The sequence below is a fragment of the Macrobrachium rosenbergii genome, chromosome 4, assembly GCF_040412425.1.
Source record: "Macrobrachium rosenbergii isolate ZJJX-2024 chromosome 4, ASM4041242v1, whole genome shotgun sequence".
NCBI lineage: Eukaryota > Metazoa > Arthropoda > Malacostraca > Decapoda > Palaemonidae > Macrobrachium > Macrobrachium rosenbergii.
The window spans coordinates 30661408-30687494 of NC_089744.1; the positions used below are offsets into that span (position 1 = coordinate 30661408).

The following is a 26087-nucleotide window of genomic DNA, read 5'->3' on the forward strand; positions in this document are numbered from 1 at the left end:
GCCTTTTATTTCTGAGATGTCAGTCATTTCTGGTGAATATGGGCCTGTAGTACCGACGTCAGTAATTTTTGGTGAATGTTAGCCTTTTAATTCTGAGATGTGAGTCATTTTGGTGAATGCGGGCCTTTAATACCGAAACATCAGTACTTCTTGTGGATGTTGGCCTTTTAATTCTGAGACATTAGTCATTTTCTTGCGTATGTGGGCCTTTTAATTCCGATATGTCAGTGATTTTCTTGTGAATGTTGGTCTTTTAATTCTGAGATGTCAGTCATTTTCTTGTGCATGTGGGCCTTTTAATACTGAGATGTCAGTCATTTCTGGTGAATGTGGGCCTTATAATTCTGAGATGTCAGTAATTTTCCTGTTAATGTGGGCCTTTTAATTCTGAGATGTCAGTAATTTTCTTGTGAATGTGGTCCATTTAGTTCCAAGATATCAGTAATATTCTTGTGAATATGGGCATTTTAATTTAGAGATGTCAGTCATTTCTGGTGAATGTGGGCTTTCGATACTGAAATGTCAGTAATTTCTGGTGGATGTTAGCCTTTTAATTCTGAGAAGTCAGTAATTTTCTTGTGAATATGGGCCTTTTAATTCTGATATGTCAGTAATTTTCTTGTGAATGTTGGCCTTTTAATTCTGAGATGTCAGTCATTTCCGGTGAATGGGGGCCTTTAATACCGAAATGCCAATAATTTCTGGTGAATGTTGGCCCTTTATTTCTGAGATGTTAGTAATTTTCTTGTGAATGTGGGCCTTGTAATTCCAAGATGTCAGTAATTTTTTGTGAATGTTGGCCTTTTAATTCCGAGATGTCAGTAATTTTCTTGTGAATGTGGCCCTTTTAATCCTGAGATGTGAGTCATTTCCGATGAATGTGGGCCTTTAATACCGAAATGTCAGTAATTTCTGGTGAATGTTGCCCCTTTAACTCTGAGATGTCAGTCATTTTCTTGTGAATGTGGGCCTTTTAATTCTGAGATGTCAGTCATTTCCGGTGAAGGTAGACTTTTAATATTGAAATGTCAGTAATTTCTGGTGAATGTTGGCCTTGAATTCTGAGATTTCAGTCTTTCTTTTGTGAATGTTGGCCTTTTAATTCTGAGATGTCAGTCATTTCCGGTGAATGTGGGCTTTTAATACCGAAATGTCAGTGATTACTGGTAAATGTTGGCCTTTTAATTCTGAGATGTCAGTAATTTTCTTGTGAATGTGGGCCTTTTAATTCCGAGATGTCAGTCATTTTCTTGTGAATGTGGACCTGTTAATTCTGAGATGTCAGTCATTTCCGGTGAATGTAGGCCTTTAATACCAAAATGACAGTAACTTCTGGTGAATGTGGGCCTTTTAATTCTGAGATGGGAGTTATTTCGGTGAATGTGGGCCTTTAATACCGAAATGTCAGTAATTTCTGGTGGATGTTGACATTTTAAGTCTGAGGTGTCAGCAATTTTCTTGTGAATGTTGGCCTTTTAATTCTGAGAGGTCAGTGATATTCTTGTGCATGTGGGCCTTTTAATTCTGAGATTGGCCTTTAATGCCGAAATGTCACTCATTTCTGGTAAATGTTAGTCTTCTAGTTCTGAGATGTCAGTCATTTTCTTGTGAATGTGGGCCTTTTAATTCTGAGATATCAGTAATTTTCTTGTGAATGTGGGCCTTTTAATTCTGAGATGTCAGTAATTTTCTTGCAAATGTGGGCCTATTAATTCCGAGATGCCAGTCATTTTCTTGCGAATGTTGGCTTCTAATTCTGAGATGTCAGTAATTTTCTTGTGAGTATGGGCCTTTCAGTTACGAGATGTCAGTAATTTTCTTGCAAATGTGGGACTTTTGATTCCGAGATGTCAGTAATTTTCTTGTGGATGTAAGCCTTTTAATTCAGAGGTGTCAGTGATTTTCTTGGTAATATGGGCCTTTTAATCCTGAGATGTCGGTAATTTTCTTGTGAATGTGGGCCTTTTAATTTTGAGATGTCTCATTTTCTTGCAAATGTGGGCCTTTTAATTTTGAGATGTCAGTAATTTTCTTGTGAATGTGGGCCTTTTAATTTCAAGATGTTGGTCATTTTCCTGTGAATGTGGGCCTTTTAATTCTAAGATGTCAGTCATTTCTGGTGAATGTGGGCTTTTAATACAGAAATGTCAGTAATTTCTGGTGAATGTTGGCCTTTTAACTCTTGAGATGTCAGTCATTTTCTTGTGAATGTGAGCCTTTTAATTCAGAGATGTCAGTAATTTTCTTGTGAATGTGGGTCTTTTAATTCTGAGATGTCAGTCATTTCCGGTGAATGTGGGCCTTTAATACCGAAATGTCAGTGATTTCTGGTGAATGTGGGCCTTTTAATCCTGAGATAGTAATTTTCTTGTGAATGTCGGCCTTTTAATTCCAAGATGTCAATCATTTTCTTGTGAATGTTGGCCTTTTAGTTCTGAGTTGTCAGTCATTGCCGGTGAATATGGGCCTTGAATACCGAAATGTCAGTAATTTCTGGTGAATGTTGTCCTTTTAGGCTAATTCTGAGATGTCAGTCATTTTCTTGTGAATGTGGGCCTTTTAATTCTGAGATGTCAGTCATTTCCGGTGAATGTGGGCCTTGAATACCGAAATGTCAGTGATTTCTGGTGAATGTGGGCCTTTTAATCCTGAGATAGTAATTTTCTTGTAAGTGTCGGCCTTTTAATTCCGATATGTCAGTCACTTTCTTGTGAAAGTGGTCCTTTGAATTCTGAGATGTCAGTTATCCGGTGAATGTGGGCCTTTTATACCGAAATGTCAGTAATTTCTGGTGAATGTTGGTCCTTTAATTCTGAGATGCCAGTCATTTTCTTGTGAATGTGGGCCTTTTAATTCTGAGATGTCGGTCATTTCCAGTGAATGTGGGCTTTTAATACTGAAATGTCTGTGATTTCTGGTGAATGTTGACCTTTTATTTATGAGATGTCAGTTATTCTCTTGTTGGGCCTTTTAATTCTGAGATGTCAGTCATTTCCGGTGAATGTCGGCTTTTAATACCAAAATGTTAGTAATTTATGGTGGATGTTGACCTTTTGATTCTGAGATGTCAGTCCTTTTCTTGTGAATGTAGGCCTTTTAATTCTGCGATATCAGTCTTTTTTTGTGAATGTGAACCTTTTAATTCTGAGATGTCAGTCATTTCCCGTTAATGTGGGCCTTTAATACTGAAATGTCAGTAATTTCTGGTGAATGTTGGCCTATTAATTCTGAGATGTCATAAATGTTCTTGTGAATATGACCTTTTAACTCCGAGATGTCAGTGATTTTTTGTTAATGTTGGCCTTTTAATTCTGAGATGTCAATCATTTCCGGCGAATGTGTGCCTTTACTGCTGGAATATCAGTAATTTCTGGTAAATGTTGGCTTTTTAATTCTGAGATGAGTCATTTCGGTGAATGTGGCACTTTAATACAGAAATGTCAGTAATTTCTGGTTGGTGTTTGCATTTTATTACTGATATATGTCAGTAATTTTGTTGTAAATGTGGGCCTTTTAATTCTGAGATGTCAGTGATTTTCTTGTGAATATGGACCTTTTAATTCTGATATGTCAGTACTTTTCTTGTGAATGTGGGCCTTTTAATTCTGAGATGTCAGTCATTTCGATGAATGTGGGCCTCTAATACCGAAATGTCAGTAATTTCTGGTGGATGTTGGCCTTTTAATTCTGAGATGTCAGTAATTTTCTTGTGACTGTGGGTCTTTTAATTTTGAGTTGTCAGTGATATTCTTGTGAATGTGGGCCTTTTAATTCCGAGATGAGTCATTTCCGGTGAATGTTGGCCTTTAATACCGAAATGTCAGTAATTTCTGGTGAATGTTGGCCTATTAATTCTGAGATGTCAGTCATTTTCTTGCAAATGTGGACATTTTAATTCCTAGATGTTAGTGATTTTCTTGTGAATGTGGGCGTGGGCCTTTTAATTCTGAGATGTCAGTCATTTTCTTGTTAATGTGGGCCTTTTAATTCCTAGATGTCAGTATTGTTCTTGTGAATGTGGGCCTTTTAATTCTGAGATATGAGTAATTTTCTTGTGAATGTGGGCCTTTTAATTCTGATGTCAGTAATTTTCTTGTGAATGTTGGCCTTTTAATTCCGAGATGTCAGTAATTTTCTTGTGAATGTGGGCCTTTTAATTCTGAGATGTCAGTCATTTTTGGTGAATGTGGGTTTTTAATACTGAAATGTCTGTAATTTCTGGTGAATGTTGTCCTTTTAATTCTGAGATGTCAGTAATTTTCTTGTGAATGTGAGCCTTTTAATTCCGAAATGTCAGTAATTTTCTTGTGAATGTTGGCCTTTTAATTCTGAGATGTTAGCCATTTTCTTGTGAATGTAGGCGTTTTAATTATGAGATGTCAGTAATTTTCTTGTGAGTGTGGGCCTTTTAATTCTGAGATGTCAGTCATTTCCAGTGAATATGGGTCTTTAATACCGAAATGTCAGTAATTTCTTGTGAATGTGGGCCTTTTAGATCGTAGATGTCAGTAATCATCTTGTGAATGTGGGCCTTTTAATTCCGAGATGTCAGTAATTTTCTTGTGAATATAGGCCTTCCAAATTCGAGATGTCAGTAATTTTCTTGTGAATGTGGGCATTTTACTTCTGAGATGTCAGTCATTTCCGGTGAATGTGGGGTTTTAATACCGAAATGTCAGTAATTTCTGGTGAATGTTGGCCTTTTAATTCTGAGATGTCAGTCATTTTCTTGTGACTGTGGGCCTTTTAATGCTGAGATGTCAGTCATTTCCGGTGAATGTGGGCCTTTAATACCGAAATATCAGTAATTCCTGGTGGGTGTTGGCCTTTTGATTCTGAGATGTCAGTAATTTTCTTGTGAATTTGGGCCTTTAAATTGAGATGTCAGTCATTTCCGGTGAATGTGGGCCTTTAATACCGAAATGTCAGTAATTTCTGGTGAATGTTGGCCTCTTAATTCTGAGATACCAGTTATTTCCGGTGAATTTGGGCTTTTAGTACCGAAATGTCAGTCATTTCTCGTGAGTGTGGGCCTTTTAATTCCGAAATGTCAGTAATTTCTGTTGAATACGGGCCTTTTAATACCGGGGTGTGAAGACTTGAACTAAAGTATCAGATAAGCTAAAGATAATTGTAGAATATGTTATTCATTTTATCGTTGAATAACAATTGCCTCATCGTGTCAGAGTAATGATTGTTTTTGTAAGATGGCCTTAGAGTGCTTTAATAAAGGTTCCGTTAAGGAATTAGGTTGAATTTATTGAATGTTGCTTGACCTGCTTGCTGCATAATGGAAGGGTATATAGTGGTTTTTTTGTTGATTAGAAATAGTTACAGTAGTAAAATATTAATTTCCTCCTTGAATGTGGTGATTCACGAAAAATTGCCTGATTTGGTTTCTTCAGGATAAGATTGACTGATTCATGCTACGGGTTGGCGTCACACACGCACATTTCCCAAGAGCAACCATCGTGGCCCTCACTCAAGAGTTGCTTTTGCTACAGAATTGTCCAGTGTTTTAGTGAAGGCTAGCGGCAAAAAATAGTCTTTTGAATACTTCGATTGTTAATGGTCTTCTGTCCCAGGGGAGTCTTTGCAAAACCATTCTTTTAAAAATTATATTTTCCACTCTCTCATTTAAAGGTAAGCTTCTTTTCTAAATGTATTGGCTCTGTTTTTGTTACACACACACACACACACTCTTATAGAATGAGGATGAGAGGATGAGAATAGATTTCAACTGTGAACCTAAATTATTCCCAGGTTATGGTGAGTTCTGTGTTAATGAGTAACTAATTGCTTCATCTTCAGAGGTATGGAGATGTCAGGTGTTAAGAATTTGTAACATACGATCATATATATATATATATATATATATATATATATATATATATATATATATATATATATATATATATATATATATATATATATATATATATATATATATATATATATATATATATATATATATATTTATATAATATATATATATATATATATATATATATATATATATATATTATTTATTTATTTATTTATTTATTTATTTATTTATCAGCCACAATGCCCTCTGAACTTCTCGATTTCTTCACATTTTGGGAACGCTCGTCGCTACGAAGCCTAGAACAAGTGAAGATATACTGATGGCCCGCCGAGACTCGATCTCGGGCTGGGGTATCAGCACGAGGTAACGATAAATACCTGGGCATCATTATATCTTATTTTTTCCTCATTTTGTTCAATGCTTCGTAGAGTTTCCAAAATGTGAACCCTGTAGGGGGGTAGTGTCGTCTGTGCACCTTATGCGGTGCATTGTAGGCATTACTTAAGGTTCTTTGCAGCGTTCCTTCTGCTCCTAGTTGCAACCCCTTTCATTACTTTTACTCTACCTCTGTTCATATTGTTTCTTCCATCTTACTTTCCTCAACCCTCTCCTGACAATTGTTTCATAGTGCACCTGCGAGGTTTTCTTCCTTTTACACCTTTCAGACCTTTTGCCTCAATTTTCTTTTCAGCGCTGAATGACCTCATAGGTCCCAGCGCTTGGTCTATGACCTAAATCCTATTCCAGAATGTAAAGAAATCGAGAAGCTAAGAGGGCATCGTGGCTTAAAACACTACGTACGTGTCTGGTAAAAAAAACAATTACTGTAGTAGATTCTACATTCATAACGTGTGTCTGTAATGGAACCTCAAGGTCAAGTGGTTGTGATAGCAGCTTCACCATCTAAGAGGCCAAAATTCAGTTTCCGTGAAGGACAGAAGCAGCTCTTTCATCACGTCCCTTCAAGACTTTTTATTTCTTTGGCTATTAGCCATTGTGTTTGAATTTACTTCCCTTTTCCCTTTTAGTGCGACTCCATTTTCTCCTGAAAGTGCTAACTCATAATTGGCCTGGTGTTTTGGTTACTTAGAAACTTTATTATTATTATTATTATTATTATTATTATTATTATTATTATTATTCAGAAGATGAACCCTATTCATATGAGCAAGCCCACAGGGGTCATTGACTGGAAATTCAAGCTTCCAAAGAATATGGTGTTCATCTGAAAGAAGTAACAGAAGATTATAGGAAATACGGAAAGAAGAGATCAGTTATTAGAAAAGAAAAAATAAGTTACCAAATTATTCAATATTATTATTATTATTATTATTATTATTATTATTATTATTATTATTATTATTATTATTATTAATTAGTAGATAAATTTGTAAGTAAATTATGAAATACACGGAGAATTGTATCAGGGTAGTAATGCATTGCATCTTCGCTTGAACTTTTAAGGTTCCAGTTGCACAGCATCCCCAGGGAGGCTGTTCCACATCCCAACGGCGTGAGGAATCAAGACCTCTGGAACTGAGAATTCCGACAGCCAGGCACATTTACTGCGTAATGGTGCCCTCGCTGCCATGAAACTCACTGACACAGTGACCCATACTTTGAAATTTGCGTAGCCTCTCATGAAATCGTTCCACTTCAGTATCATCAACCTGAGTAGGTTTTCGTATGTGATATTCTCTCTCTCTCTCTCTCTCTCTCTCTCTCTCTCTCTCTCTCTCTCTCTCTCTCTCTCTCTCTCTCTCTCTCTCTCTCTCTGTTATCGTAACTACTCCAGTGGGTTGTTCCTTCTGCTCGCCGCTGTTTTCAGTTCCAGTGATCCTTTATTTTTCACACCGTTGGACTGTGGAACAGTCTCCCTACTGAGGGTGTTGTGCAATTGGAACCTCAAAAGTTCAAGCAAAGATGCAGCGCATGACTACCCTAAAACAATGAACCTTGCATTTTAGTAATTTACTTGCATTTTTTTTTATTTATTTGTTAATTTATTTTTTCTTTTCTAATAACTGATCTCATCTTTCCGTATTTCCTATTACTTTCTGTTACCTCTTTCAAATGAACACTGTATTTTTTTGAAGCTTGAATTTCAAGTCAATGGCCCCTTTGGTGGGCTTGTTGTATATGAATAATAATAATAATAATAATAATAATAATAATAATAATAATAATAATGTCAGTGTAATCTTTCTTGTGTTCCTTACCAACGCATCATTAATCATTAACGTGCTCTTTTCTAACGCGCTAATCCTGTGTATGTTCTTTAACACACGACTTTCAACAAATTCTGTGATTTTCTGATACGATGGACTCCGTTCAGAATATTTTACAGTTCTTTGTTACCTTCGACTTAAGTTTTTTTTTTTTCTCGCAGCACAGAAAAATATATTGTATAATGCTGCCGTAAAAGTTAGCGTATCGGTTTTAAAGCTTTCCGTGCCCACAGAGGTGACGGTGTCGCTGCCACATGCCCCCCGGGTTTTCTATTTTACTGTTGCTGGATGTATTGTTCTCCTATTCTGGAGTCTGCAGTCTCCCGGCAGCTTTATCATTTAGATAATAATAGAAAATAAATTGCTTTGAGTGGCAGTTTCTTTTCCGTTGCCCATATTGCATGAAATATCTTGTAATGGTCCTATTGCATGAAATATCTTGCAATGGACCACTTCTGCCCTCAGTTTTATTCTCCGTGTGTTATATAAATACTATAATGCTACTTTTAAGAGCCTTGGTCCCTAAGAAATTCTCTGACATGTCTCAGCTAATGCTGGTGTATGTATTATATATATTTATCTCTTGTTTGGTTGTGCCCCTTTTTTTACATTTATTTATTATTTCTTCCCTTTCACATAGTGCATTCAAATCTATGGAAGCTTGGTTAGTGTGCTCAAGTAATACAAATCCCGTTTAACTGCTCTGACATTCGTTTTATCTTTTCAGGTAAGACTGTAGGGCAAGACAGAAGGTGCAGGTAAGGAATCTGTTCGCTGATGAGTAATTTATCTTTTATAATTTTTTGCTAATAGTGTGAGTAATATTATGAAGTAGGATGTATGTTTTCATGTGTTTTATTTCTTATGGGATCCGTGTTTGGTTGCTTGTTTAGAAACGCTGCATTCGCTTGAAAATTCCGCGTAACCTCTGTACCCTTAGTACGTGTTCCACGTGAGCGCTGAGCTTTTCGTCTCCCTAGGAAGACCGTTTCTTATTTCCTCTCCTGTTTGCCATCTGTTCCCTGTCCCAAGGACAGAATCGCCTGTTTCCACGCCTGCTGTGGCTGTTAGAACCCTTGTTGATACTGCATGACAGATTGTAGTTGAAGGCAACTTTTTGTGACATGACCAGTTGGAGAAGACTGATCTAAAAATGGTTGGGCATGGTAAGTTGTCTTGCATTCACCACCACGCTCCTACATTTATGGAAGCTCTCCTCATTTATAAACATAACCCCACCTTCAGACACCAACCAACGAAATCCTGCACCTCCTAGTCGGTACTACAAGTAGGTGCAGTTCTAGCAGAGGCACTTGACTACGTCTATATGTGCGATTAGGCTCAACCGTGTGATTATTTACTAAATTTGTTCGATGCCTCGTTTATGCGCGTGTTTTCCTTTGTCAGGTACGTGTCTCAAGCATCATTTATGCTCGAGGTCTTTTAAAATGCGTGTCCTTGAATGTTCTCACTTCTTAGTTCAGGTATCAGCATTCATCTCCTCACAAGGTAAAGTATTCAGTCACTCCCTGAAGACGGAGAAGGGAATTGTTAGAAAAATGGAAATGAACAGATAAAAAGAATGTCCGTCATGCTACAATTACGTTTTTCCCCTTCTAGCTGATGTTCATATTCAAGATTAATATGACGGACGATATATTTTTAGCGCTGCAAGGTAACGGGGAGTAAAGTAGGCCGTATCGTAGTGTTGCTAGAGAGGTAGGGAGTAATCGAGTCGTGCCTGGGGGGTTTGAGGGATAGTGGGGGAGGTGGGGGGAGGGCGGTAGGGAGGCAGAGATGGGGGTGAAGATGGAGGAGGTGGAGGTGGAGTCGCGATTTGGAGCGAAAGTAGTCTCCCGGAGACTGAGATCAGTGAGAGGAAGAAGTGGCAGTATTTCATAGCCTGACGTGGAAGTGGGACGTGAGTCTTGCTTGGTGGTCGATTGTGTGCTGACGAAAGATACATTATCGTCGTTGTGATTGTGTTCCAGTGATGCGTCGTGTTCCCTGTAATAAAAAGACTTTACGGTGCTGACGAATTAAAATATTAAAAGTTTTATATGCTTACTGTTTGTGGCAATGGACTTCGTTGATTAAATGATTATCGATGTGATAAATAATAGTTTAGTGAACTTTATTGTAGAATATGGGTTTAGTTTCTTATTTGCCGTAAAAGGGACTTCAAACTAACTTTATGGGGAGAGGTATTACTATTCCGAGAGTGGAACTTCAAGAACCATTACTACATTGCGCAACTCTCCTGGATGAATAGAACACCACTTGGGTAGCCTTCTTGAATTGGGTCAGAAGTCAAGACTTACATCCTTTTGTTGTGTGGGGGAACTACTCATGTTAATGTCATTTGTTTATTTCTCGTTTTACGTTCACATATGGGTTACATTCACATATGGGTTGTATCAAGAATCCGCGTACATCCTTCTCTTGAGTTGCTTGTGGTCTGTTGTTAAATTTGAAGTGGGCTCTGACAATAATTTGAACCAGCAAAATAGATACCTTCTGTGGCCTCTCAGTGTACTGCTAAACAGCGGAACGATAATTCCCGCATTCATCATGGCATACTTTACCGTTATAAGACTTCGTTGCTTTAGTCATAATCTTTTGGGGTTTCACTTTCCTGGGGCAGATCGACAAAGACCTGTTTTCGGCGCGTAAAAACAGGAGCTACCAGCCTTGAGAATGTGACGTCACTAGGCAACCCCCTCTCCCTAGCAATCTAGCAGCACACTTACTACGTCACATGTAAACAAACATGGCTCCCCAAACATTGGCCTCAGCTGGGAACACTTGGCATTAGTTTCCGTTTTTGGGAAGCTGCCTTTTCTATTTAGAACTAAATTTCACTCAGTTACGATTAAAAGTATTGTGAATTAAGTTTTTGTGTTTATAATCTAGGAGATTTCCTAAAGATTAGACCAGCCCAGTCATCTATACGTCTGTTCCGCCCTAATTAGAGTCAAGGTCATATTGACAGAACATTTTTCCCTGAGTATTTTTATCTTAAATAAATAATCAGGTGTTTTCCAAGTGCTTCCTTCCCCTTGACGTGGCATGTCGATCATAGTTTATATCCGCAGCCTCTAAGAATAGTCAAGATTTTCCAATTTCAAAGTCAACGCATAGCAACCCAATCTCGTAGGCAGTAGGCTAGTTGAGCTAGCCATCTAAGTTGAGATCATTAACCAATCAAATGCTAGTCCAAGATAGCCAAGGTAAAATAATTATGAAGCTCATTTATGAAAGGCCTAGGGTGTTTTGGATAGAGTTGTCTCCTATCGTTGTATATATATATTCCTTTATTCTTAACACGGATTGGCTAACAGTCCCCCTGAGGATGTCTTGCAATTAGAACTTCAAAAGTTCAAGCAAAGATGCAACGCATTACTGCCCTAATACAATTCTCATCGTATTTTAATAAGTTACTTACATTTTTATCTTCGTTAATTTGATAATTTTTTTTTTTTTTTAATAAGTGATCTTTCTGTATTTCCCATTACCTTTTGTTACTACTTTGTGATGAACACCATATTCTTTGAAAGCTCAAATTTCAAGTCAGTGGTCCCTGTGGGCTTGTTCTGTTTGAATATGGTTCATCTTTTGAACATTAATAATATAATAATAATTTACTCTGTAAATAGAAGTCCATTGTAGAAATAGTCTACTAGAGTTTGTGATAAATACATGACAGTAATTTCATTCCAAAGACATGAACGTTTGTTTATCAGGTTGCTAATCCCTTGTTTTAATAATTTTTACTTCCATTTGTTTAATACACTTGTTTTTGTGTTTTCCTGCCTCCTGTATTCAACAGCAGGGTTCCCCATTGGAACATGGGGTTTGGGGTTAAGGAAAGCCAAATTTAGTGAATTGCACATATAAGATTGGTAAAAAATATATAATTACAAGATAAGCAGTCAGAAAATACATCATTTGGTTGTATTATCAATTGATAATGAAATATTGTACAAGATATAAAGCATGTCTCCCAAGATTAGTAGATTCTATAGATTTTTATGTTTATGCAGTATCTTTGCAGATGAGTACAAGCTTTGTAATGCGGTGCCCGTTACAAAGAATGGCATATCCGCAGACTGCAATAACTATAGGCCACTTTCTATTCTCCTTGTTCTCTCCAAATTTGCTAAAAAAAACTTATTTTTAAGCCACACTATAAGTATGTGGACTCCAAAGGACCGTCAGTTGATAATGTAGTCAGTATGCATATAGGAAGTAATTTAGTTAGGGGCTTGGATTGCTCTTTTGGATTTTACATGCCATTTGTGAGAGAATCTTCATAAAGGTTTTGGTGTAGAGTAATTCAAATAGATTTTAGTGCTGCTATCGATTTAGTAAATTATAAGGTACATATTTATAAACTTCAGATTCTTGGAGTGGGTGGTTATGATTTAGGGTACTTCAAGATTTCCTTACTGCTAGGCAGCAGTGAGTTGCTGTTGATGGGGTCTTTAGCGAACCAAGACCTATTGTGTCTGGAGTTCCACAGGGTAGTGTTCTTGGTCCATTTATTTTTAGTGTATATATACAAGTGATGCTTGTTGGCTTGGAAAATGATATTGTTCATTCAGTATGTTGGCCTGGAAAACGAGATTGTTCAGTGTGCCAATGATGCAACACTTGTGAGTGTAGTAAAGACCCCACTTACAAGCAAAGTCTGTGGGGTATGAAGTTAAACTCCAGTAAAACAAAAACACTATCGACTAGCAGGTCTCGTACAGATTTTTCACCCCATCCTCCCTTTCAGATGGGGTGGGTCTCTGCTATATGAGTGAAACTTTAACTATACTTGGTGTAAATTTTTACTTACATCTTACTTTTGAGAAACATCAGATGAAAGTGTCAGCAAATGCTGCATGGAAGTTAGGTATTGTTCATACTGTAAGGCCTCTTAAATTTATAAAGTTGATGAAGTCAGTGCAACCTGTTTTAGGCTGTTTGTCTTTCCTTTACTAAAGTAGCCTACTGTTTTCTGGTGTGGATGTCTGCCTCTGCCTGAGATTTATCTCCTTTAGACAAAGTGGTTTGTGGTGGCAGGTTTTGTTTCCTAACATTAGCAGTATAATGGCTTGAACCATCCATAGATGGTCTCTTGTTTGTCAGTTTTTCTTGAGTTTTATTTTAATAGATCTTTCACATTCAATATTGATCCCTGATCCTCTTTTCTGCCAAGAGCAATCAGATTTGTTGAACAGCAGTACCAATATGCAATAAATGTGCCTTGAGCTTCTCTGTTCCATAGGTCCTTTATTCCACACACCATTGGACTGTGGAACAGTCTCCCTCAGGATGTTGTGCAATTGGAACCTCAAGAGTTCAAGCAAAGATGCAATACAAGACTACCGTAAAGAAATTCTCCTTATAATTTATCATTTACATTTTTGTGTAATTATTTATTAATTTGTTATTTTTCCTAGTCTAATAACTGATCTCTTCTTTTTGTACTGCCCATTACTTGCTGTTACTTCTTTCAAATGAATACCACATTCTTTGGAAGGCTTAAATTTCAAGTCAGTGGTCCCCCTGTGGGCATGTTCCATATGAATAGGGTTCATCTTTTGAATAATAATAATAATAAGATTTGGAATCTATCCTAGTGTAGGGTGCCGGATCATATCTGAGTGATGCCTTCCCCTCACTAAACCAGACTTGAGAGCACTGGAAGTTATAAAGTAAAATACATGAATGAATCCAAACCTAATCTAACCAGAACATAAGACCCAACCTGGCCAGTAGGCATGGGCTTCCCTTTACCTCGTTTCTTATTGTTGGCTTTTTGCATATATTTATGCTATATGCTATAACAGAAAAGATAAAGGAGGATTTCTTTAATTAAAAAGCAAAAATACACATGGGTTTGTGCTTTGATGATATTCACACGTGATTTAAGGGTTTCAGTTTTTTCCAATAGGTCAAGGATTTTTGTGTGTCAAGTGTAGGTCTTCTTTGTTTACCACTTCTTTGTTTCCACAGAAAACTTCTTGTAAATCTGCATAATTTCTTCATTTCTGCTGAAAATTTGAATAGCAAATGTTTAAAATTTTGTTGTCTCACCTTAATATTATCTTTGTACTAACCAGTATGGCATATTCACTTTGAAACTTAAGTCAGAAAATGCAGATAAGATGGAAAACTGGGCAGTGTTAAAAAATATTCTGGAACTTCATTTAGAGAAGTTTTGTGAATTTTTTGTATTGACCACAAGCTACTAACAGTTGTATCAAGGGAAAAAATAAGAAATTTCACAGTGGCTACACTGTGGCACATACACAACAGATGTCTGACACTTCCCAAACAACACCCATGAAGTTACAGAATGCCGGTTCCTTGTAAACAACAACAGAGGACTTAGAAAACATTTGAAATATTCATACGTAACCTATTAATTAGAGGCCCTTCATATTTAATGAGGACAAAATACCAAAATTACCACCGTTCGTTCACTTTATTACTGAATTTGGTGTTGGTGAGATTTCATCATATTCATGGTGAGATTTCATCATATTCATGCATTAGCCAATTAACCAAATAGAGGATACCAGTCCATTGAATCTCGCTAAAGGCTGGTGTTTTGTGTGATATAATTGATACTAACTGATAGATCACCTTCTCTTTTGTCTTGCATGTGAGGTACCAGTTTTAAATGCTACCTTTATATTTTTCCAATATTTTATTAAAATTGGTCATGACAATTAAAAAATGGCAATAGTTTAAACTATTCTTTACTGCCACCTGCTGGAGAACACAAAAGTAAGATTTTTGGTAAGAGGTAAAACACTTTACAAACAATTACTGTCAAACTGGGCTTATTATAAATAATAAATATTAAGTGTTACTAAACTGTCTAGGCATCATGCAATAGCATATGTGATACTGAGTACTGACAGAATGTTAGTTGTCCACGGTCTTTGTTTTTCACTTAAAATATGCTTAAAACCACATTACAGTATACAGTACTATCAGTCTTTTTTGACTCGTCACGTCCACTTCACAAAACAGTCCCCCCAAAATTTTAACACCAATATTTAAAAATGACATTTATATGTTAGATAAAGAGAAGCCAGTCTGTTTGTTAGTGTCACTTATTTCATAGGTGTTAAGTAATGTTTCATCTGCAACACACGAAACACTGTCAGCTTGGGAGTTTCAGTGTGATACTGGGCTAATGGTCATAGATCAGTGTAGGCTAAAATGAATAGGCAAGGCTAATAAACTCAAATTACCAGGGGTAAAATTCCGTTTTGATTATTTAATGCAATGGGTAGCAGCTCTAAATTTCAGTACTAATGTTTAGAAAAAGCTGCATAACATTTTAAAAATCTGAAAGAAGTCATACCTGAATATTTTTATTCTGTGTATTGGCTTGTCCAAATTTATCCACCAGTTACAAAACACACACCAGTGATTTGTGAGTAAGTACCCTTGCATATAAGGAAGGCTAAACTTGATAAAGTAGAATACTGTAGGTCAGACCAATGAAACGACTCTAACCTCACCTTTAGATTGCCTAGGTTTCATAAACCTCAGTTTGACATTTCTGTTTGTCAGGTTTTACTCAGGATGGGAGAATGCCTTGTTAAAATTTCATGGCTTCACTATAGAATGTTTATTTTGTATTACATATATGCCAAAGGTGTGTGACAAATGAGAACTACCAAACTGGAGGGATCTCTTTTCTCCCTGGTGGTGAATCTAGATATCTATATGTTGTCTCTTTCGCATTATAGTTTCAATACAGTATCTCTATTAGCTATCTTTCTTCATGTTGTCCAGTCTCAGTGACTTCTATTTTCAGGTGCTGATATAATTTGATGTAAATAGCTGGAATGTGGCCACTTTAGTCTTAATTCACTGCTTAGATGGATGTTTTTGGGAAGATTTTTCATTTGACGGCGACTGTTTACAGTTTTAAGCTGTGTCAGCCATCCCAAAGATGGTATTGACCTCTGGCAGATCTATCCTTAAGGCTTGGGTCATTGGAATCCATGGAGAGCTGATCTTTAGTAGAACTCTTTGCTTTATGCCAGAAGCTTATCATCAGGGGCAGATGATTTCATGCTCACATGATCATAGTCCTAACAGGTGGATGTAGCTTGCACCTGCGCCTCCATCTCTTTTGGTGCTGTATTGTGGAGAATGTGAATATCTTGTCCTAAACAACTATGTTCTCAAGCAGTTATCTTTTGTATATTTTTTTGTTCAGTTTTTAATATGGGTCCACTAAATCCCCCCACCCCCTCACTTCCCCCTTCCCATGCACTGTCAAGACCCAAACTTAGTGTTGAGCTGTCTTGTTGACTTCCAAACCAGATCAGTTGGATGCCAGGGTGATAAATTTACAGGTGTAGGCTAAATGGAAACAACTGGACAGTATGTGCACTATATTGCACATGTATTCCAAAGTCCTTAGACTATGAAGTTTTATCATGTAACCTTATGGTGTAGTGCAAAGGATTAAGCTTCAAGTTACATGTAGTACAGTATTAGTTACTTTAAAGCTTACAATACTATCTCAGACAGTGTTGCTGCTAATGAAGCTTTTACGGATAATTGAAACAAATCAGATTTTGAATGCAAAAATAAGGTTATTGATTTTCATAATGTCTTACATGAGGAATATAATTTTATCCCAAGACTAATGGGTGTATGTGACTCAGTAACCACAAGAAGCATTCCAAGTATGACTTGGCACAATGCCTCACATGAAGGGTCTCTAGCAGAACACCCAAGGATCCTGTCACTGAAAGAGAAATTACTCTTGATGGCTCCTCCAGATGTGCTTATAGAAGCTATCAAACGATACCTTCATAAGAAATGATTTTCAGCAGACACTGCAAAGGTCATCGCCACTCCAGATAAGGTTTCAGCTTTCAGACTGCCTCAGGCAAAGTAATTGGAGTTCCAGGGAACAAGATTCTCTTAGTGTTGCTGTTCCCACAGTAACAGATTTCTTACTGTACTTGGGGAGAGTTAGAAAGTTGTTTGTTTCAGCAATGAATGGCTAAAGATCAGCCTTTTCTTAGGTCTGTAAAGTGCACAGTAAATTGATTTCAGCTCACTGAATTAGTTGTACAAGTAGTCCTTGCTTATCGGCGGTGTCGGTTAATGGTGTTAACCAGATTTTTGGCATCGATAAGTGGTTCATCGGCATCAGCAAGCGGTTTATCGGCGCTGATAAGCAGTTTGTTGGCGCTTACAACGTTGTAAACACCATTTATCACCATAGTGATTATTGGTGATTTTCAGTTATTGGTGCTCGGCAGGAACGGAACCCCCGCCATTAGCTGGGGACTGCCTGTAACATAAGAGCCAGCACTTCAAAACAGAAGCTCCACTGAAATCATTGAAACCCTTAGGGTGATATCCCCATCCGGGGGATAGTGCACCTCACTTGGTGCGCTGACTTGATGTTCTTTGCAGCATCCCTTCGGCCCCTAGCTGCAACCGCTTTCATTCCTTTTACTGTACCTCCGTTTATATTCTTTTTCCTTCATCTGACTTCCCACCGTCTTTAACAAATGTTTTCATAGTGCAGCTGTAAGGTTTTCTTCATGTTACACCTTTGAAACCTTCTTACTGCTAATTTCCCTTTCAGTGCAGAGTGACCTCATAGGTCCCAACGCTTGGCCTTTGGCCTAAATTCTGTATTCCATTCCAATTCCTAGGGTAATATATCTGACCCTAATGAGCTTTTATCTTGAAGTAACTAAACTTTGAAGACAGCCTTCCTTTTAGCTTTAACATATGCTCAGAGAGTAAGTGAGCTTCATGTCTTATCCTGTTTGGTATCATACACTGAGAACTGTAAAGATTGGTCAGTCTTACATGCCAGGTTTTATGGCAAAGGCGCCAACAATTTCCTCACATCATAGTCATTGCCTAATTTTGTTATTCTTCCCCTTTGCCAAGCTATGGCCTTAAGGTGTCACCAAGAGAGGCCCTGCTTTTAGAAAGGGGAGGATTCATGATTACAGTACTTTTATTGTGTGTCATGGTTAAACACATGGTACCCAAAAACACCATCACCTCTTGGCTGAGGAAAGTCGTTATGAGTGCTTAGTTGTCCACCTCTGGAGTTGCAAGCACTCAAGCTAATGGCCAAGGTCATGATGTGAGTACCGTAGCAGTTATGGTTACCTTTACATTTAGCTCTGCTGGCAGTCTTCTCTGACCTTTTGAAGGTTTTACTATAGAGGCATAGCCCATATAAGGTTTTGCTATAGAGATATAACCTAAAAGTATGTGAATTCATATTTTGATGGTCCTATGTTGGTAGCAGGTTCATTCTTGCTTCGACCTGAAAGAGTAGGGAGGAGCCAGATCCAGTGTTATCTTCATCGTCATGTAGCATTCCATGACTTCTGGGCCTAGATGTATGGGATATCTGTTGCTTTACTTTACAATGAGGGGAAGCGATTTTTAACTTTCGAGTGTTTTTTTTATATATAAATGATTTGGAAGAACAGCCCAAGGCTATACTAACAAAATTGTGTCCATATCTTGATCCCATGTTGACTTCAAGGCTTCTGTTGCACCTACTAACCTTAAGCCATCAGGGCTCTTTGATCCCATGCTTCTGGAATTTTAAAGAATGCTTAATGATTTACAGGCCACAAGTCCATCTCCCCTAAATAACCACTGTACTGAGGCTCAAGTCCAAGTGATGGCTTGGTGTTGAAGGAAATTAAATTTTTGAAAATTAGAATTCAAAATTTTTCTTACATAAACCAGTTACTTTTCATATCAAGTCAGTCCTCCTCTCAATCCCTTCTAGCAGCATCTGTTTCATTGTGAGTGCTCTGGATCCCCAGATGCATACCTAAATAGGATTGGTATTGTATTTGAAAATATATTTGAAAAAATTACAGTTGGGACCTGTATCAAACAAGTAAAAAATGCACTAAAGTTTCTTCAGTGCAATCAAGTTTTCTGTACAGCTTATATTGCTGTATGAAACTCTCAGCCACAGCCCAGTGGTGGCCTATGTTGTTGACAATTATAGCGGTCCCAGACGCACTATCATGGCTAACTTTAACCTTAAATAAAAATAAAAACTACTGAAGCTAGAGGGCTGCAATTTGGTGTTTGTTGATTGGAGGGTGGATGATCAACATACCAGTTTGCAGCCCTCTAACCTCAGTAGTTTTTAAGATCTGAGGGTGGACGGAAAAAGTGCGGATGGACAGACAAATAGCCATCTCAATAGTTTTCTTTTACAAAAAACTAAAATTGGAGTAAAATTGTCTGTTAGATTAACATACATTAAGTGTTGTGTTCAGCTTTTATTTAGATACTACTTCATATGTACATGCACCAGTATTCATTTGCAGTGAAGAACCCAACCAGAGTGTAAACTTCAGTAGATATACATTGGAAAGGTTGCAAGATTTTTACCTGTATAGGGTGGATAACTGACAAAGGATTGTACATATTAATTCTTTGTCTAATTTTTCCAGTCTCATTTGACAGCATTGTTTAAATCAGTCATCTGGGAAGTGTATGTCTGATATGCAGGGAGATCACATGATTTCTGAACAGCAAGACTCAAAATCATGAAAGAGAACAAAAAATATTGGTGTCACTCGGAGCACCTGACCTTGAAAGATGTAGAACGTAACTGAATTGTGCTTCTTTTGTATCGCATCTTGTAATCAAGTGATGGTAATCAAAAGTGATCTCATCGTGTTACACAGTGGCAGTTAAAGGTCGTAAACAGCACATGTTCGGGCTTGGCTCAGAACAGGTGGTGGTGCACCAGGAGGCTGTGCCGCATCACCTGCCCACGGCCTTCTCCAGGTACTACCTCAAGGTCACTTGCTTCTCCACTAACCCAAGGTAAGTCGTGATGGAAGGAAGTTGAATTAGGTCAAATGTCACATTGCATTACCGTTTCTGTCATTGTGCTAGTTAAGTCATTTTATTTAATACATGAATATTTTTCACATTGTAACCGTGAAGTAGATGTAGCCTATTAGAGTATTAGTGAAGATGCTTTAGGTTATTACATTATATTGAGCTTGGAGTGGAACTGTTTGTAGGTTATGTGGTCTGTACCTAGCGGCTTCAGGGCACTTGATATTCATGGTCTTGACTAAATAAGAAAGCATGGAAATCCAAGTAATGATTCTAATTTGATGCCCATGAGATAATTTCATCTTCAGGAATTTCAAACTTGACAAATTAGATGTGCTAAAATCAGCAATTTTGGATAGTAGTTTATGTAGATACCCTGTATATATTTAAATATAAAGAAAAAAAGTGTGTTAATGTGTGTGTAGTTAAGTATATCTTAGTTTAACCAGACCACTGAGCTGATTAACAGCTCTCCTAGGGCTGGCCCGAAGGATTAGATTTATTTTTACATGGCTAAGAACCAGTTGGTTACCTACCAACGGGACCTACAGCTTATTGTGGAATCTGAACCACATTATAGCGAGAAATGAATTTCTATCACCAGAAACAAATTCAATTAAATAATTTTTTTTCCAGTCTCCTTTAACAAATGACCCTTCATATGTCTATAATCATTTGTTAAAAGGAGATTCTAAAAAAATTATTTAATTTTATGGACAGTTAGTTTACCAGTACTGTACAGTAATTAGTTTGTTCCAGGTGCAGTAATATCACCCATGTTCTTTAGATCTTTTAGGGAATAATAGGTCTTATAATGGAAGATACAGTATATATACAGTATTTTTATTTTAGCGACTGTGTGGATACAGACACGCACAGGCTGGGAACCAACATCATTTATGGACAATCCTTAAGATTCATTTTGGTAGCTTTACTCATGGTTTAGGTGGACAAGCCAGAATGGTTGCAGAGTTGCAGAGTTATTCTTATATAAGCAGCATATTGACAGATTCCAGAACTCTTTCTGAAGGTTGGGTTTGGGAGATATATCCCAACTGTATTTTTGAGTATAGTTAAATTCATTGACAAAATAATATTGTACATTGACATCAGTACCAAATATAATTACAAGGACAGAACCATTTAAATAGGTTGATTGACTGAGTAAGAGGTTTAATATTAAAGTGAAGAACTGCATTCCACAGTGGTACCCTCATTAAACTACTATGAAATTTTCAGTTCCAAAGAGTTAGTAAGGCTAAGACATGTACTGCATGTCAATTATGGTGGGCCATGTATAGTACTTTGCCTTAGACTGCTTGGGATCACAAAACCTAATGGTTTAGGCCTTGGGTGTTTTGGGGGGGGCAAGATGCTTATCTTGAGTGCAGCCTCCAACACTCAGTGTTTAAGGATATGACATCTTGTGGGTGGCCTGAAAAATCAGGTCCAGTACAGGACTGTGTTGGTAAGAATTAATGCTGCTACTGCAGTTGGACCTGTGAGGTGTTCCTTCACAGCTCTCATATTTGGTTTATGGTATGCTGTAAGTCTGGCTGCATGTCCCGGGGCCAGTTTCAGTGTGGATGGTCCATACATGGGTTACCAGTCAGTTCACTGAACAGTTTCTGCTGACTCTTTGTTTCTGAGGTACTGTATTGCAGTCTTTAATTGCTGGTGAGGGGGCAATTGTTTTTATCGTAGTTGAGTCCTTCTGGAGATGGTCAGAAATATAGGCTTAGTATTTCTACTTCTGTCATAGGGCCTATGGCAATGGAGAAATTAAAAAAACTACTTTGCTCTATTATTCTTTGTAACTGAGGGTGGATCAGACATTCATGTATGAAAAAGGCCCTGGTGCCAGTATCAAATTCAGGAGGTGAACATTTGTCTGTAGTACTTTAATTTTCAGTCACTTATCCCTTATACAATCCAAATACAGATCTTAAAGTTTGCAGATGGCTTGGTCAGGAATAAGGTAAATGGGGTTAGGGGCCTTGTCCTATGTTTAATGTACTGCAACAGTGAGGGGGTTTCTTTATGTGGCACCTTACAACCTGAGTTTTTTCCTTTGATCTTTGTTGCAGGCTCCCTCCTGCCCTGGTGATCTGGATAACTTGTGCATGACTCAGTTATCTTCTCCAATGCATTCCTCACCCTCTTCTTTAACACTGAAAATATTCAAGAGGATAATCCTACATACAGGCCTCATATTTTATCATGCAGGTTAATGTGTACTTCTTGAATTTTTTTTTGTCTTGGCCTTCACAGGATGAGGACCCATGGCCTCTGAATTTTATTAGGTTAATTAAATATGCATTCTGGACTCTCCAATAAATGATTGCCCAAACATTTGTGAAGATTTTGGCATTGCCCTCTGTAAGATTCTTGACCACAAGTTCAGAACACACGTTTTTGCAAGCAGGAATCCTCTCACCAGAGTATCTTGCCTAGATTTTGGTCGTTTTTTGCAATACGGCATTGCCATTTGATGGGCCGTGCCACTTTCTGTCACTTCATTTTAGGAATATCTATAGCTTCTTCATCATTTTTCAATTTCAATTTCACTTTCTGGTAAAATTTGTGCTGCTTATTAAGCGTACACTCATGTTTTGTTTGGAATTTCAAAGTGGAATATTGGTTAACTAATCAGTGGCAAAAACCGGATGTCTGTGGTGGAGTGAACTTTTGATGCACAAAACAGATATACTGGCTGAACTAATGCTGAGATTAGAAGCCAAGGTATTCATATGATGCACAGCTGCAACCTGATTAGCTGAGAAACCAAAACATCACTTTTACTAGTCATGCCGCTTCCTTGTTGAGTGTCCCGAGATGCTTATTTCCCTCTCAGAGCTACAGCCAGGTGGCATTGCAAACTGAATGCCACTTGGCCGACAATCCCCGTTTTGCTTAAACAACTTTCAGTGTTATCAGATTTGATTTGGCAACTTCAAAAAACACAAAGTAGTAGCCCACACAGTTTCTTTGATGCTGATATCAACAGCTGAGATAATGGTTCAGCTGTGCTAAATACAGTACTTTAAGTCCTTCAGAGCAAGAGCCTCACATAGTTTCATTGTCCTACTGTGATTCATGTTTTAGCAATGCAGATTCTACTAGATTAATGTATAATTTTACTTTTGTTTGTCACTTCAGTCTCTTTGGCTTTCAGATCCTGTTCAGCTTGCCCATTGTATGATTTGGCTTTTTTCATCTTTCATTAGATTTTAACTCAGGAGAACTTGTATTGGATGTATTTATTGCTACATATTCAGAAACTTCAACATACTGGTCCTTCTCCACTTTTTATCATTTCACCCATTTGTGCTTACTGTCATCATTATTTAGAGTTCTCTCAAGTCCCATCTCTCTAGATATATATTATCCATTCTATTATGCAAACTGTTTAAGTCTGGTATTATTTTTACTTATTAAAATTATATCAGCTCCATTTTTTATGTCAACTGTCAATTATTATTCCAATGTGGACATTCTCTTCCATCACCTCACTTCTCTTTCTTGCGGGTTAATTGACGTTGGAAAAACTGGGTTCAGCTTCGCTGAAGATAAGGGAAAGTGCCCTCTTATCTTTGAGTCCATCATGTGTTATAATGTTAATCATTACGACACAATACCTGGCCAAAAGACCAACTAAATTAGAAGAGAATTCTTTGATATTAGTTTGGTCACCATGGAGCTCTGGTAGACCATGGAAGGTAACTCCTTTGAGGACGAAACAGCGACTACGCTATCAAAAAACAGGTTTTGATGTAGGAAAAACCTATTTTTGGTAGTCGCTGTTGAGTCCTCAAAGGAGGTAATCTTTTTGTTTGAGTTCTTGAAAGAATACAGTTGCTAGTTTGACAAATATTCTTTAGGCAATGTTTAGCCGAAAGGACCTGACTTTGAATCTGTATGTATCTTTCCTTATTCGGACCTTAGGAAGGGCCGGATTCAATGTACTTAGGCAACGGTAATCATCAAAAACTTTCGGCCAGCAATGTGCTTGTTCAATGTCGATTGGTTGAGGATCACTCTTCTTTTGGACGAGTCCCTTTTGAGGACACTGAAGAGACATACTTGGTGACGCATATACGCAAGTTTCTGTCCCCCCACAGGGAAAACTTCCATTGTCTGTGATGTCATCGAAGCTGACCCCCAACCAATATAATTCCTCTTGGTATCTGCCTCCTCCTCTGCCTTTGAGGACGAAACAGCGACTACCAAAAATAGGTTTTTCCTACGTCAAAACCTGTTTTTTGAACAACAGAATATGTACATGAGATGGTAAACAGCAATGGTAATACTGTTGCATGCCTTCTTGTAATCAACCAGCCATCAGAAGGGGATTTTGAAATTCCATACATTGCTGCCATTTGGTATGTTACAAATATTTGATGCGAGCAAATCATGCTTTTTCTTAAACCAGCTTGTTCGTCTACAAGCATTTTATCAGGTTTTCCTAGGCCCACTGAGGAAGTTCTTCACTAGGACTATGTCACACTTGTGACTTCAGTGGAGCTTAGCCAAACTTCTTGCCAAGACATTTTTGAGCCAGTGCACTTCACCAGTTGTTTTCCTATTGTGAAACATAGTCCTTTGAAGGCTAATTTTCCCCTGTAATGTTCAGCATGTTGCAAAATAAATAGACAGCTTAAAAAATGTAACTTACGTTTTTTTTCTAGAGTGGGAATGTTAAGTGAACATGAAGATTAAAAAGAGCTACCATAAGAAAATACTTTTGATATATTCAGAATGAAATTGTTCCGTCATTAAAACATGTGCACTTTAACTGTAAATCAAACATAGCAGAAGTGCCTGGCCTAAGGTTTATTTACGTTGTCCAAACAGCAACTTCTAGTGACATGTTTCACTGAGCCAACACATTGTGCTAGATGCTGCTGGAATCACAAATGTGATGCTGCCTTTAGTTTTAAGTACTGTCTTATCGCATTGGTATTGAACGCTGGAAAAAGCTTGTTTTGAAATTGAGCTCTTTGTAGAGAGGAAACTGAAGAGAATTAGGCTCACTTTATTGTCAGAAATTGTAAGTTGAACATGGGGAAAGACAGTACAGTATTAAAATCCAATTAAAAAGGATATTGTATAAGTTAGAAGTCTAAAGAATGCTGATCTTGTGTTTGTGACACATCAGAAGTTGGAAGTTGGACTGAATGTGAAGTTTGTAATTAGCAGTACTGCATATATTGTGACAAAACAGTAGGATTAATATGGGAATATCCATGGACTGTCTAAAGTAAATCTTTAGGCAGTTCAGAGGCAGACTGAAAAACCTCTTCTTAGGACATTAACACTGGCTAACAGACTTGGGAAAGTGCTGTCACGAGTTAAGCCTACTTTGTAGTAGTCTGCTGGTAACAAATTTCATTAGAATGTGATTAAAAGTAGTGTGAATTAAGTTTTGTGTGATTGCATAACTCTCTACATGGTTAATTTCCTAAAAATCAGAGCACCCTAGTCTAGTGCTGGGGCTTGTGTCATGGCCCAATCAGTGTAAAGGTCACAGAGAGGAAAAGTTGACTCTAAATTGACTAGCTGTATCTAAGTGTGCACCATTATGCATATGTATTAATTTATGTTTGCAGTCTTTGGAATCAGATATCATAGTTTCCAACAGTCCATCTGGTTTATGGTCTTGGCTTAATCACCTGCCAGTCCAAAATAGGATATGTATAAATGACTCTCAAAGCATAATAAACCATTAAAAGCATAAACTTTTGTACATAGAATTGGCACCTGCCATTGTCTGTGCTTGGTAAGTGGAATAATCTACCCTAGAACTTATTGTATAAATTGAGCAATGAGGAAAGGGGAAAAATTCATAAATTACAAGGTAGATAGTTGGAAAAATGCATGTCTTGAGTATATCCCTTATCAATAAGTCTTGAAACCCAATTATAAAGAATTGAGATTTAAGACTGTAAGGGCAATTATCGGGATACGTCTAACCGAACTTAGCACAGGATGTCAGATCCTGTGGGACTGGGCAACCTCCCCCCCTCCTCACCCCAACATAACCTGACCTAGAGTGCTTCAATTTTTAAAGTAAAACCTACCCTAACCTAGCCTAGGGCACCAAGGCCTACCTGGCTGGGTGCTTCCCCTACTTACACTAGTAATTA

General features: G+C 37.6%; 1 protein-coding gene across 9 annotated transcripts in view; it reads left to right on the forward strand.

The window, feature by feature from the left end:
* The window catches only part of LOC136832062 (IQ motif and SEC7 domain-containing protein 1-like), a 191923-nt gene that overhangs the window by 34985 nt on the left and 130851 nt on the right, over positions 1-26087 (forward strand). For 3 of the 9 annotated variants that reach the window (XM_067092796.1, XM_067092847.1, XM_067092801.1), the window contains exons 1-2: positions 9879-9976; positions 19545-19923. The exons of 5 other annotated variants lie outside the window; for them this stretch is intronic. In XM_067092796.1, coding sequence (XP_066948897.1) covers positions 19808-19923 — 116 coding nt within the window. In that variant the 5' untranslated portion in view covers positions 9879-9976; positions 19545-19807. Of the gene's footprint in view, positions 1-9878; positions 9977-19544; positions 19924-26087 lie in introns of those variants that run through there. One more of the 9 variants, XM_067092857.1, reaches the window with a different exon arrangement.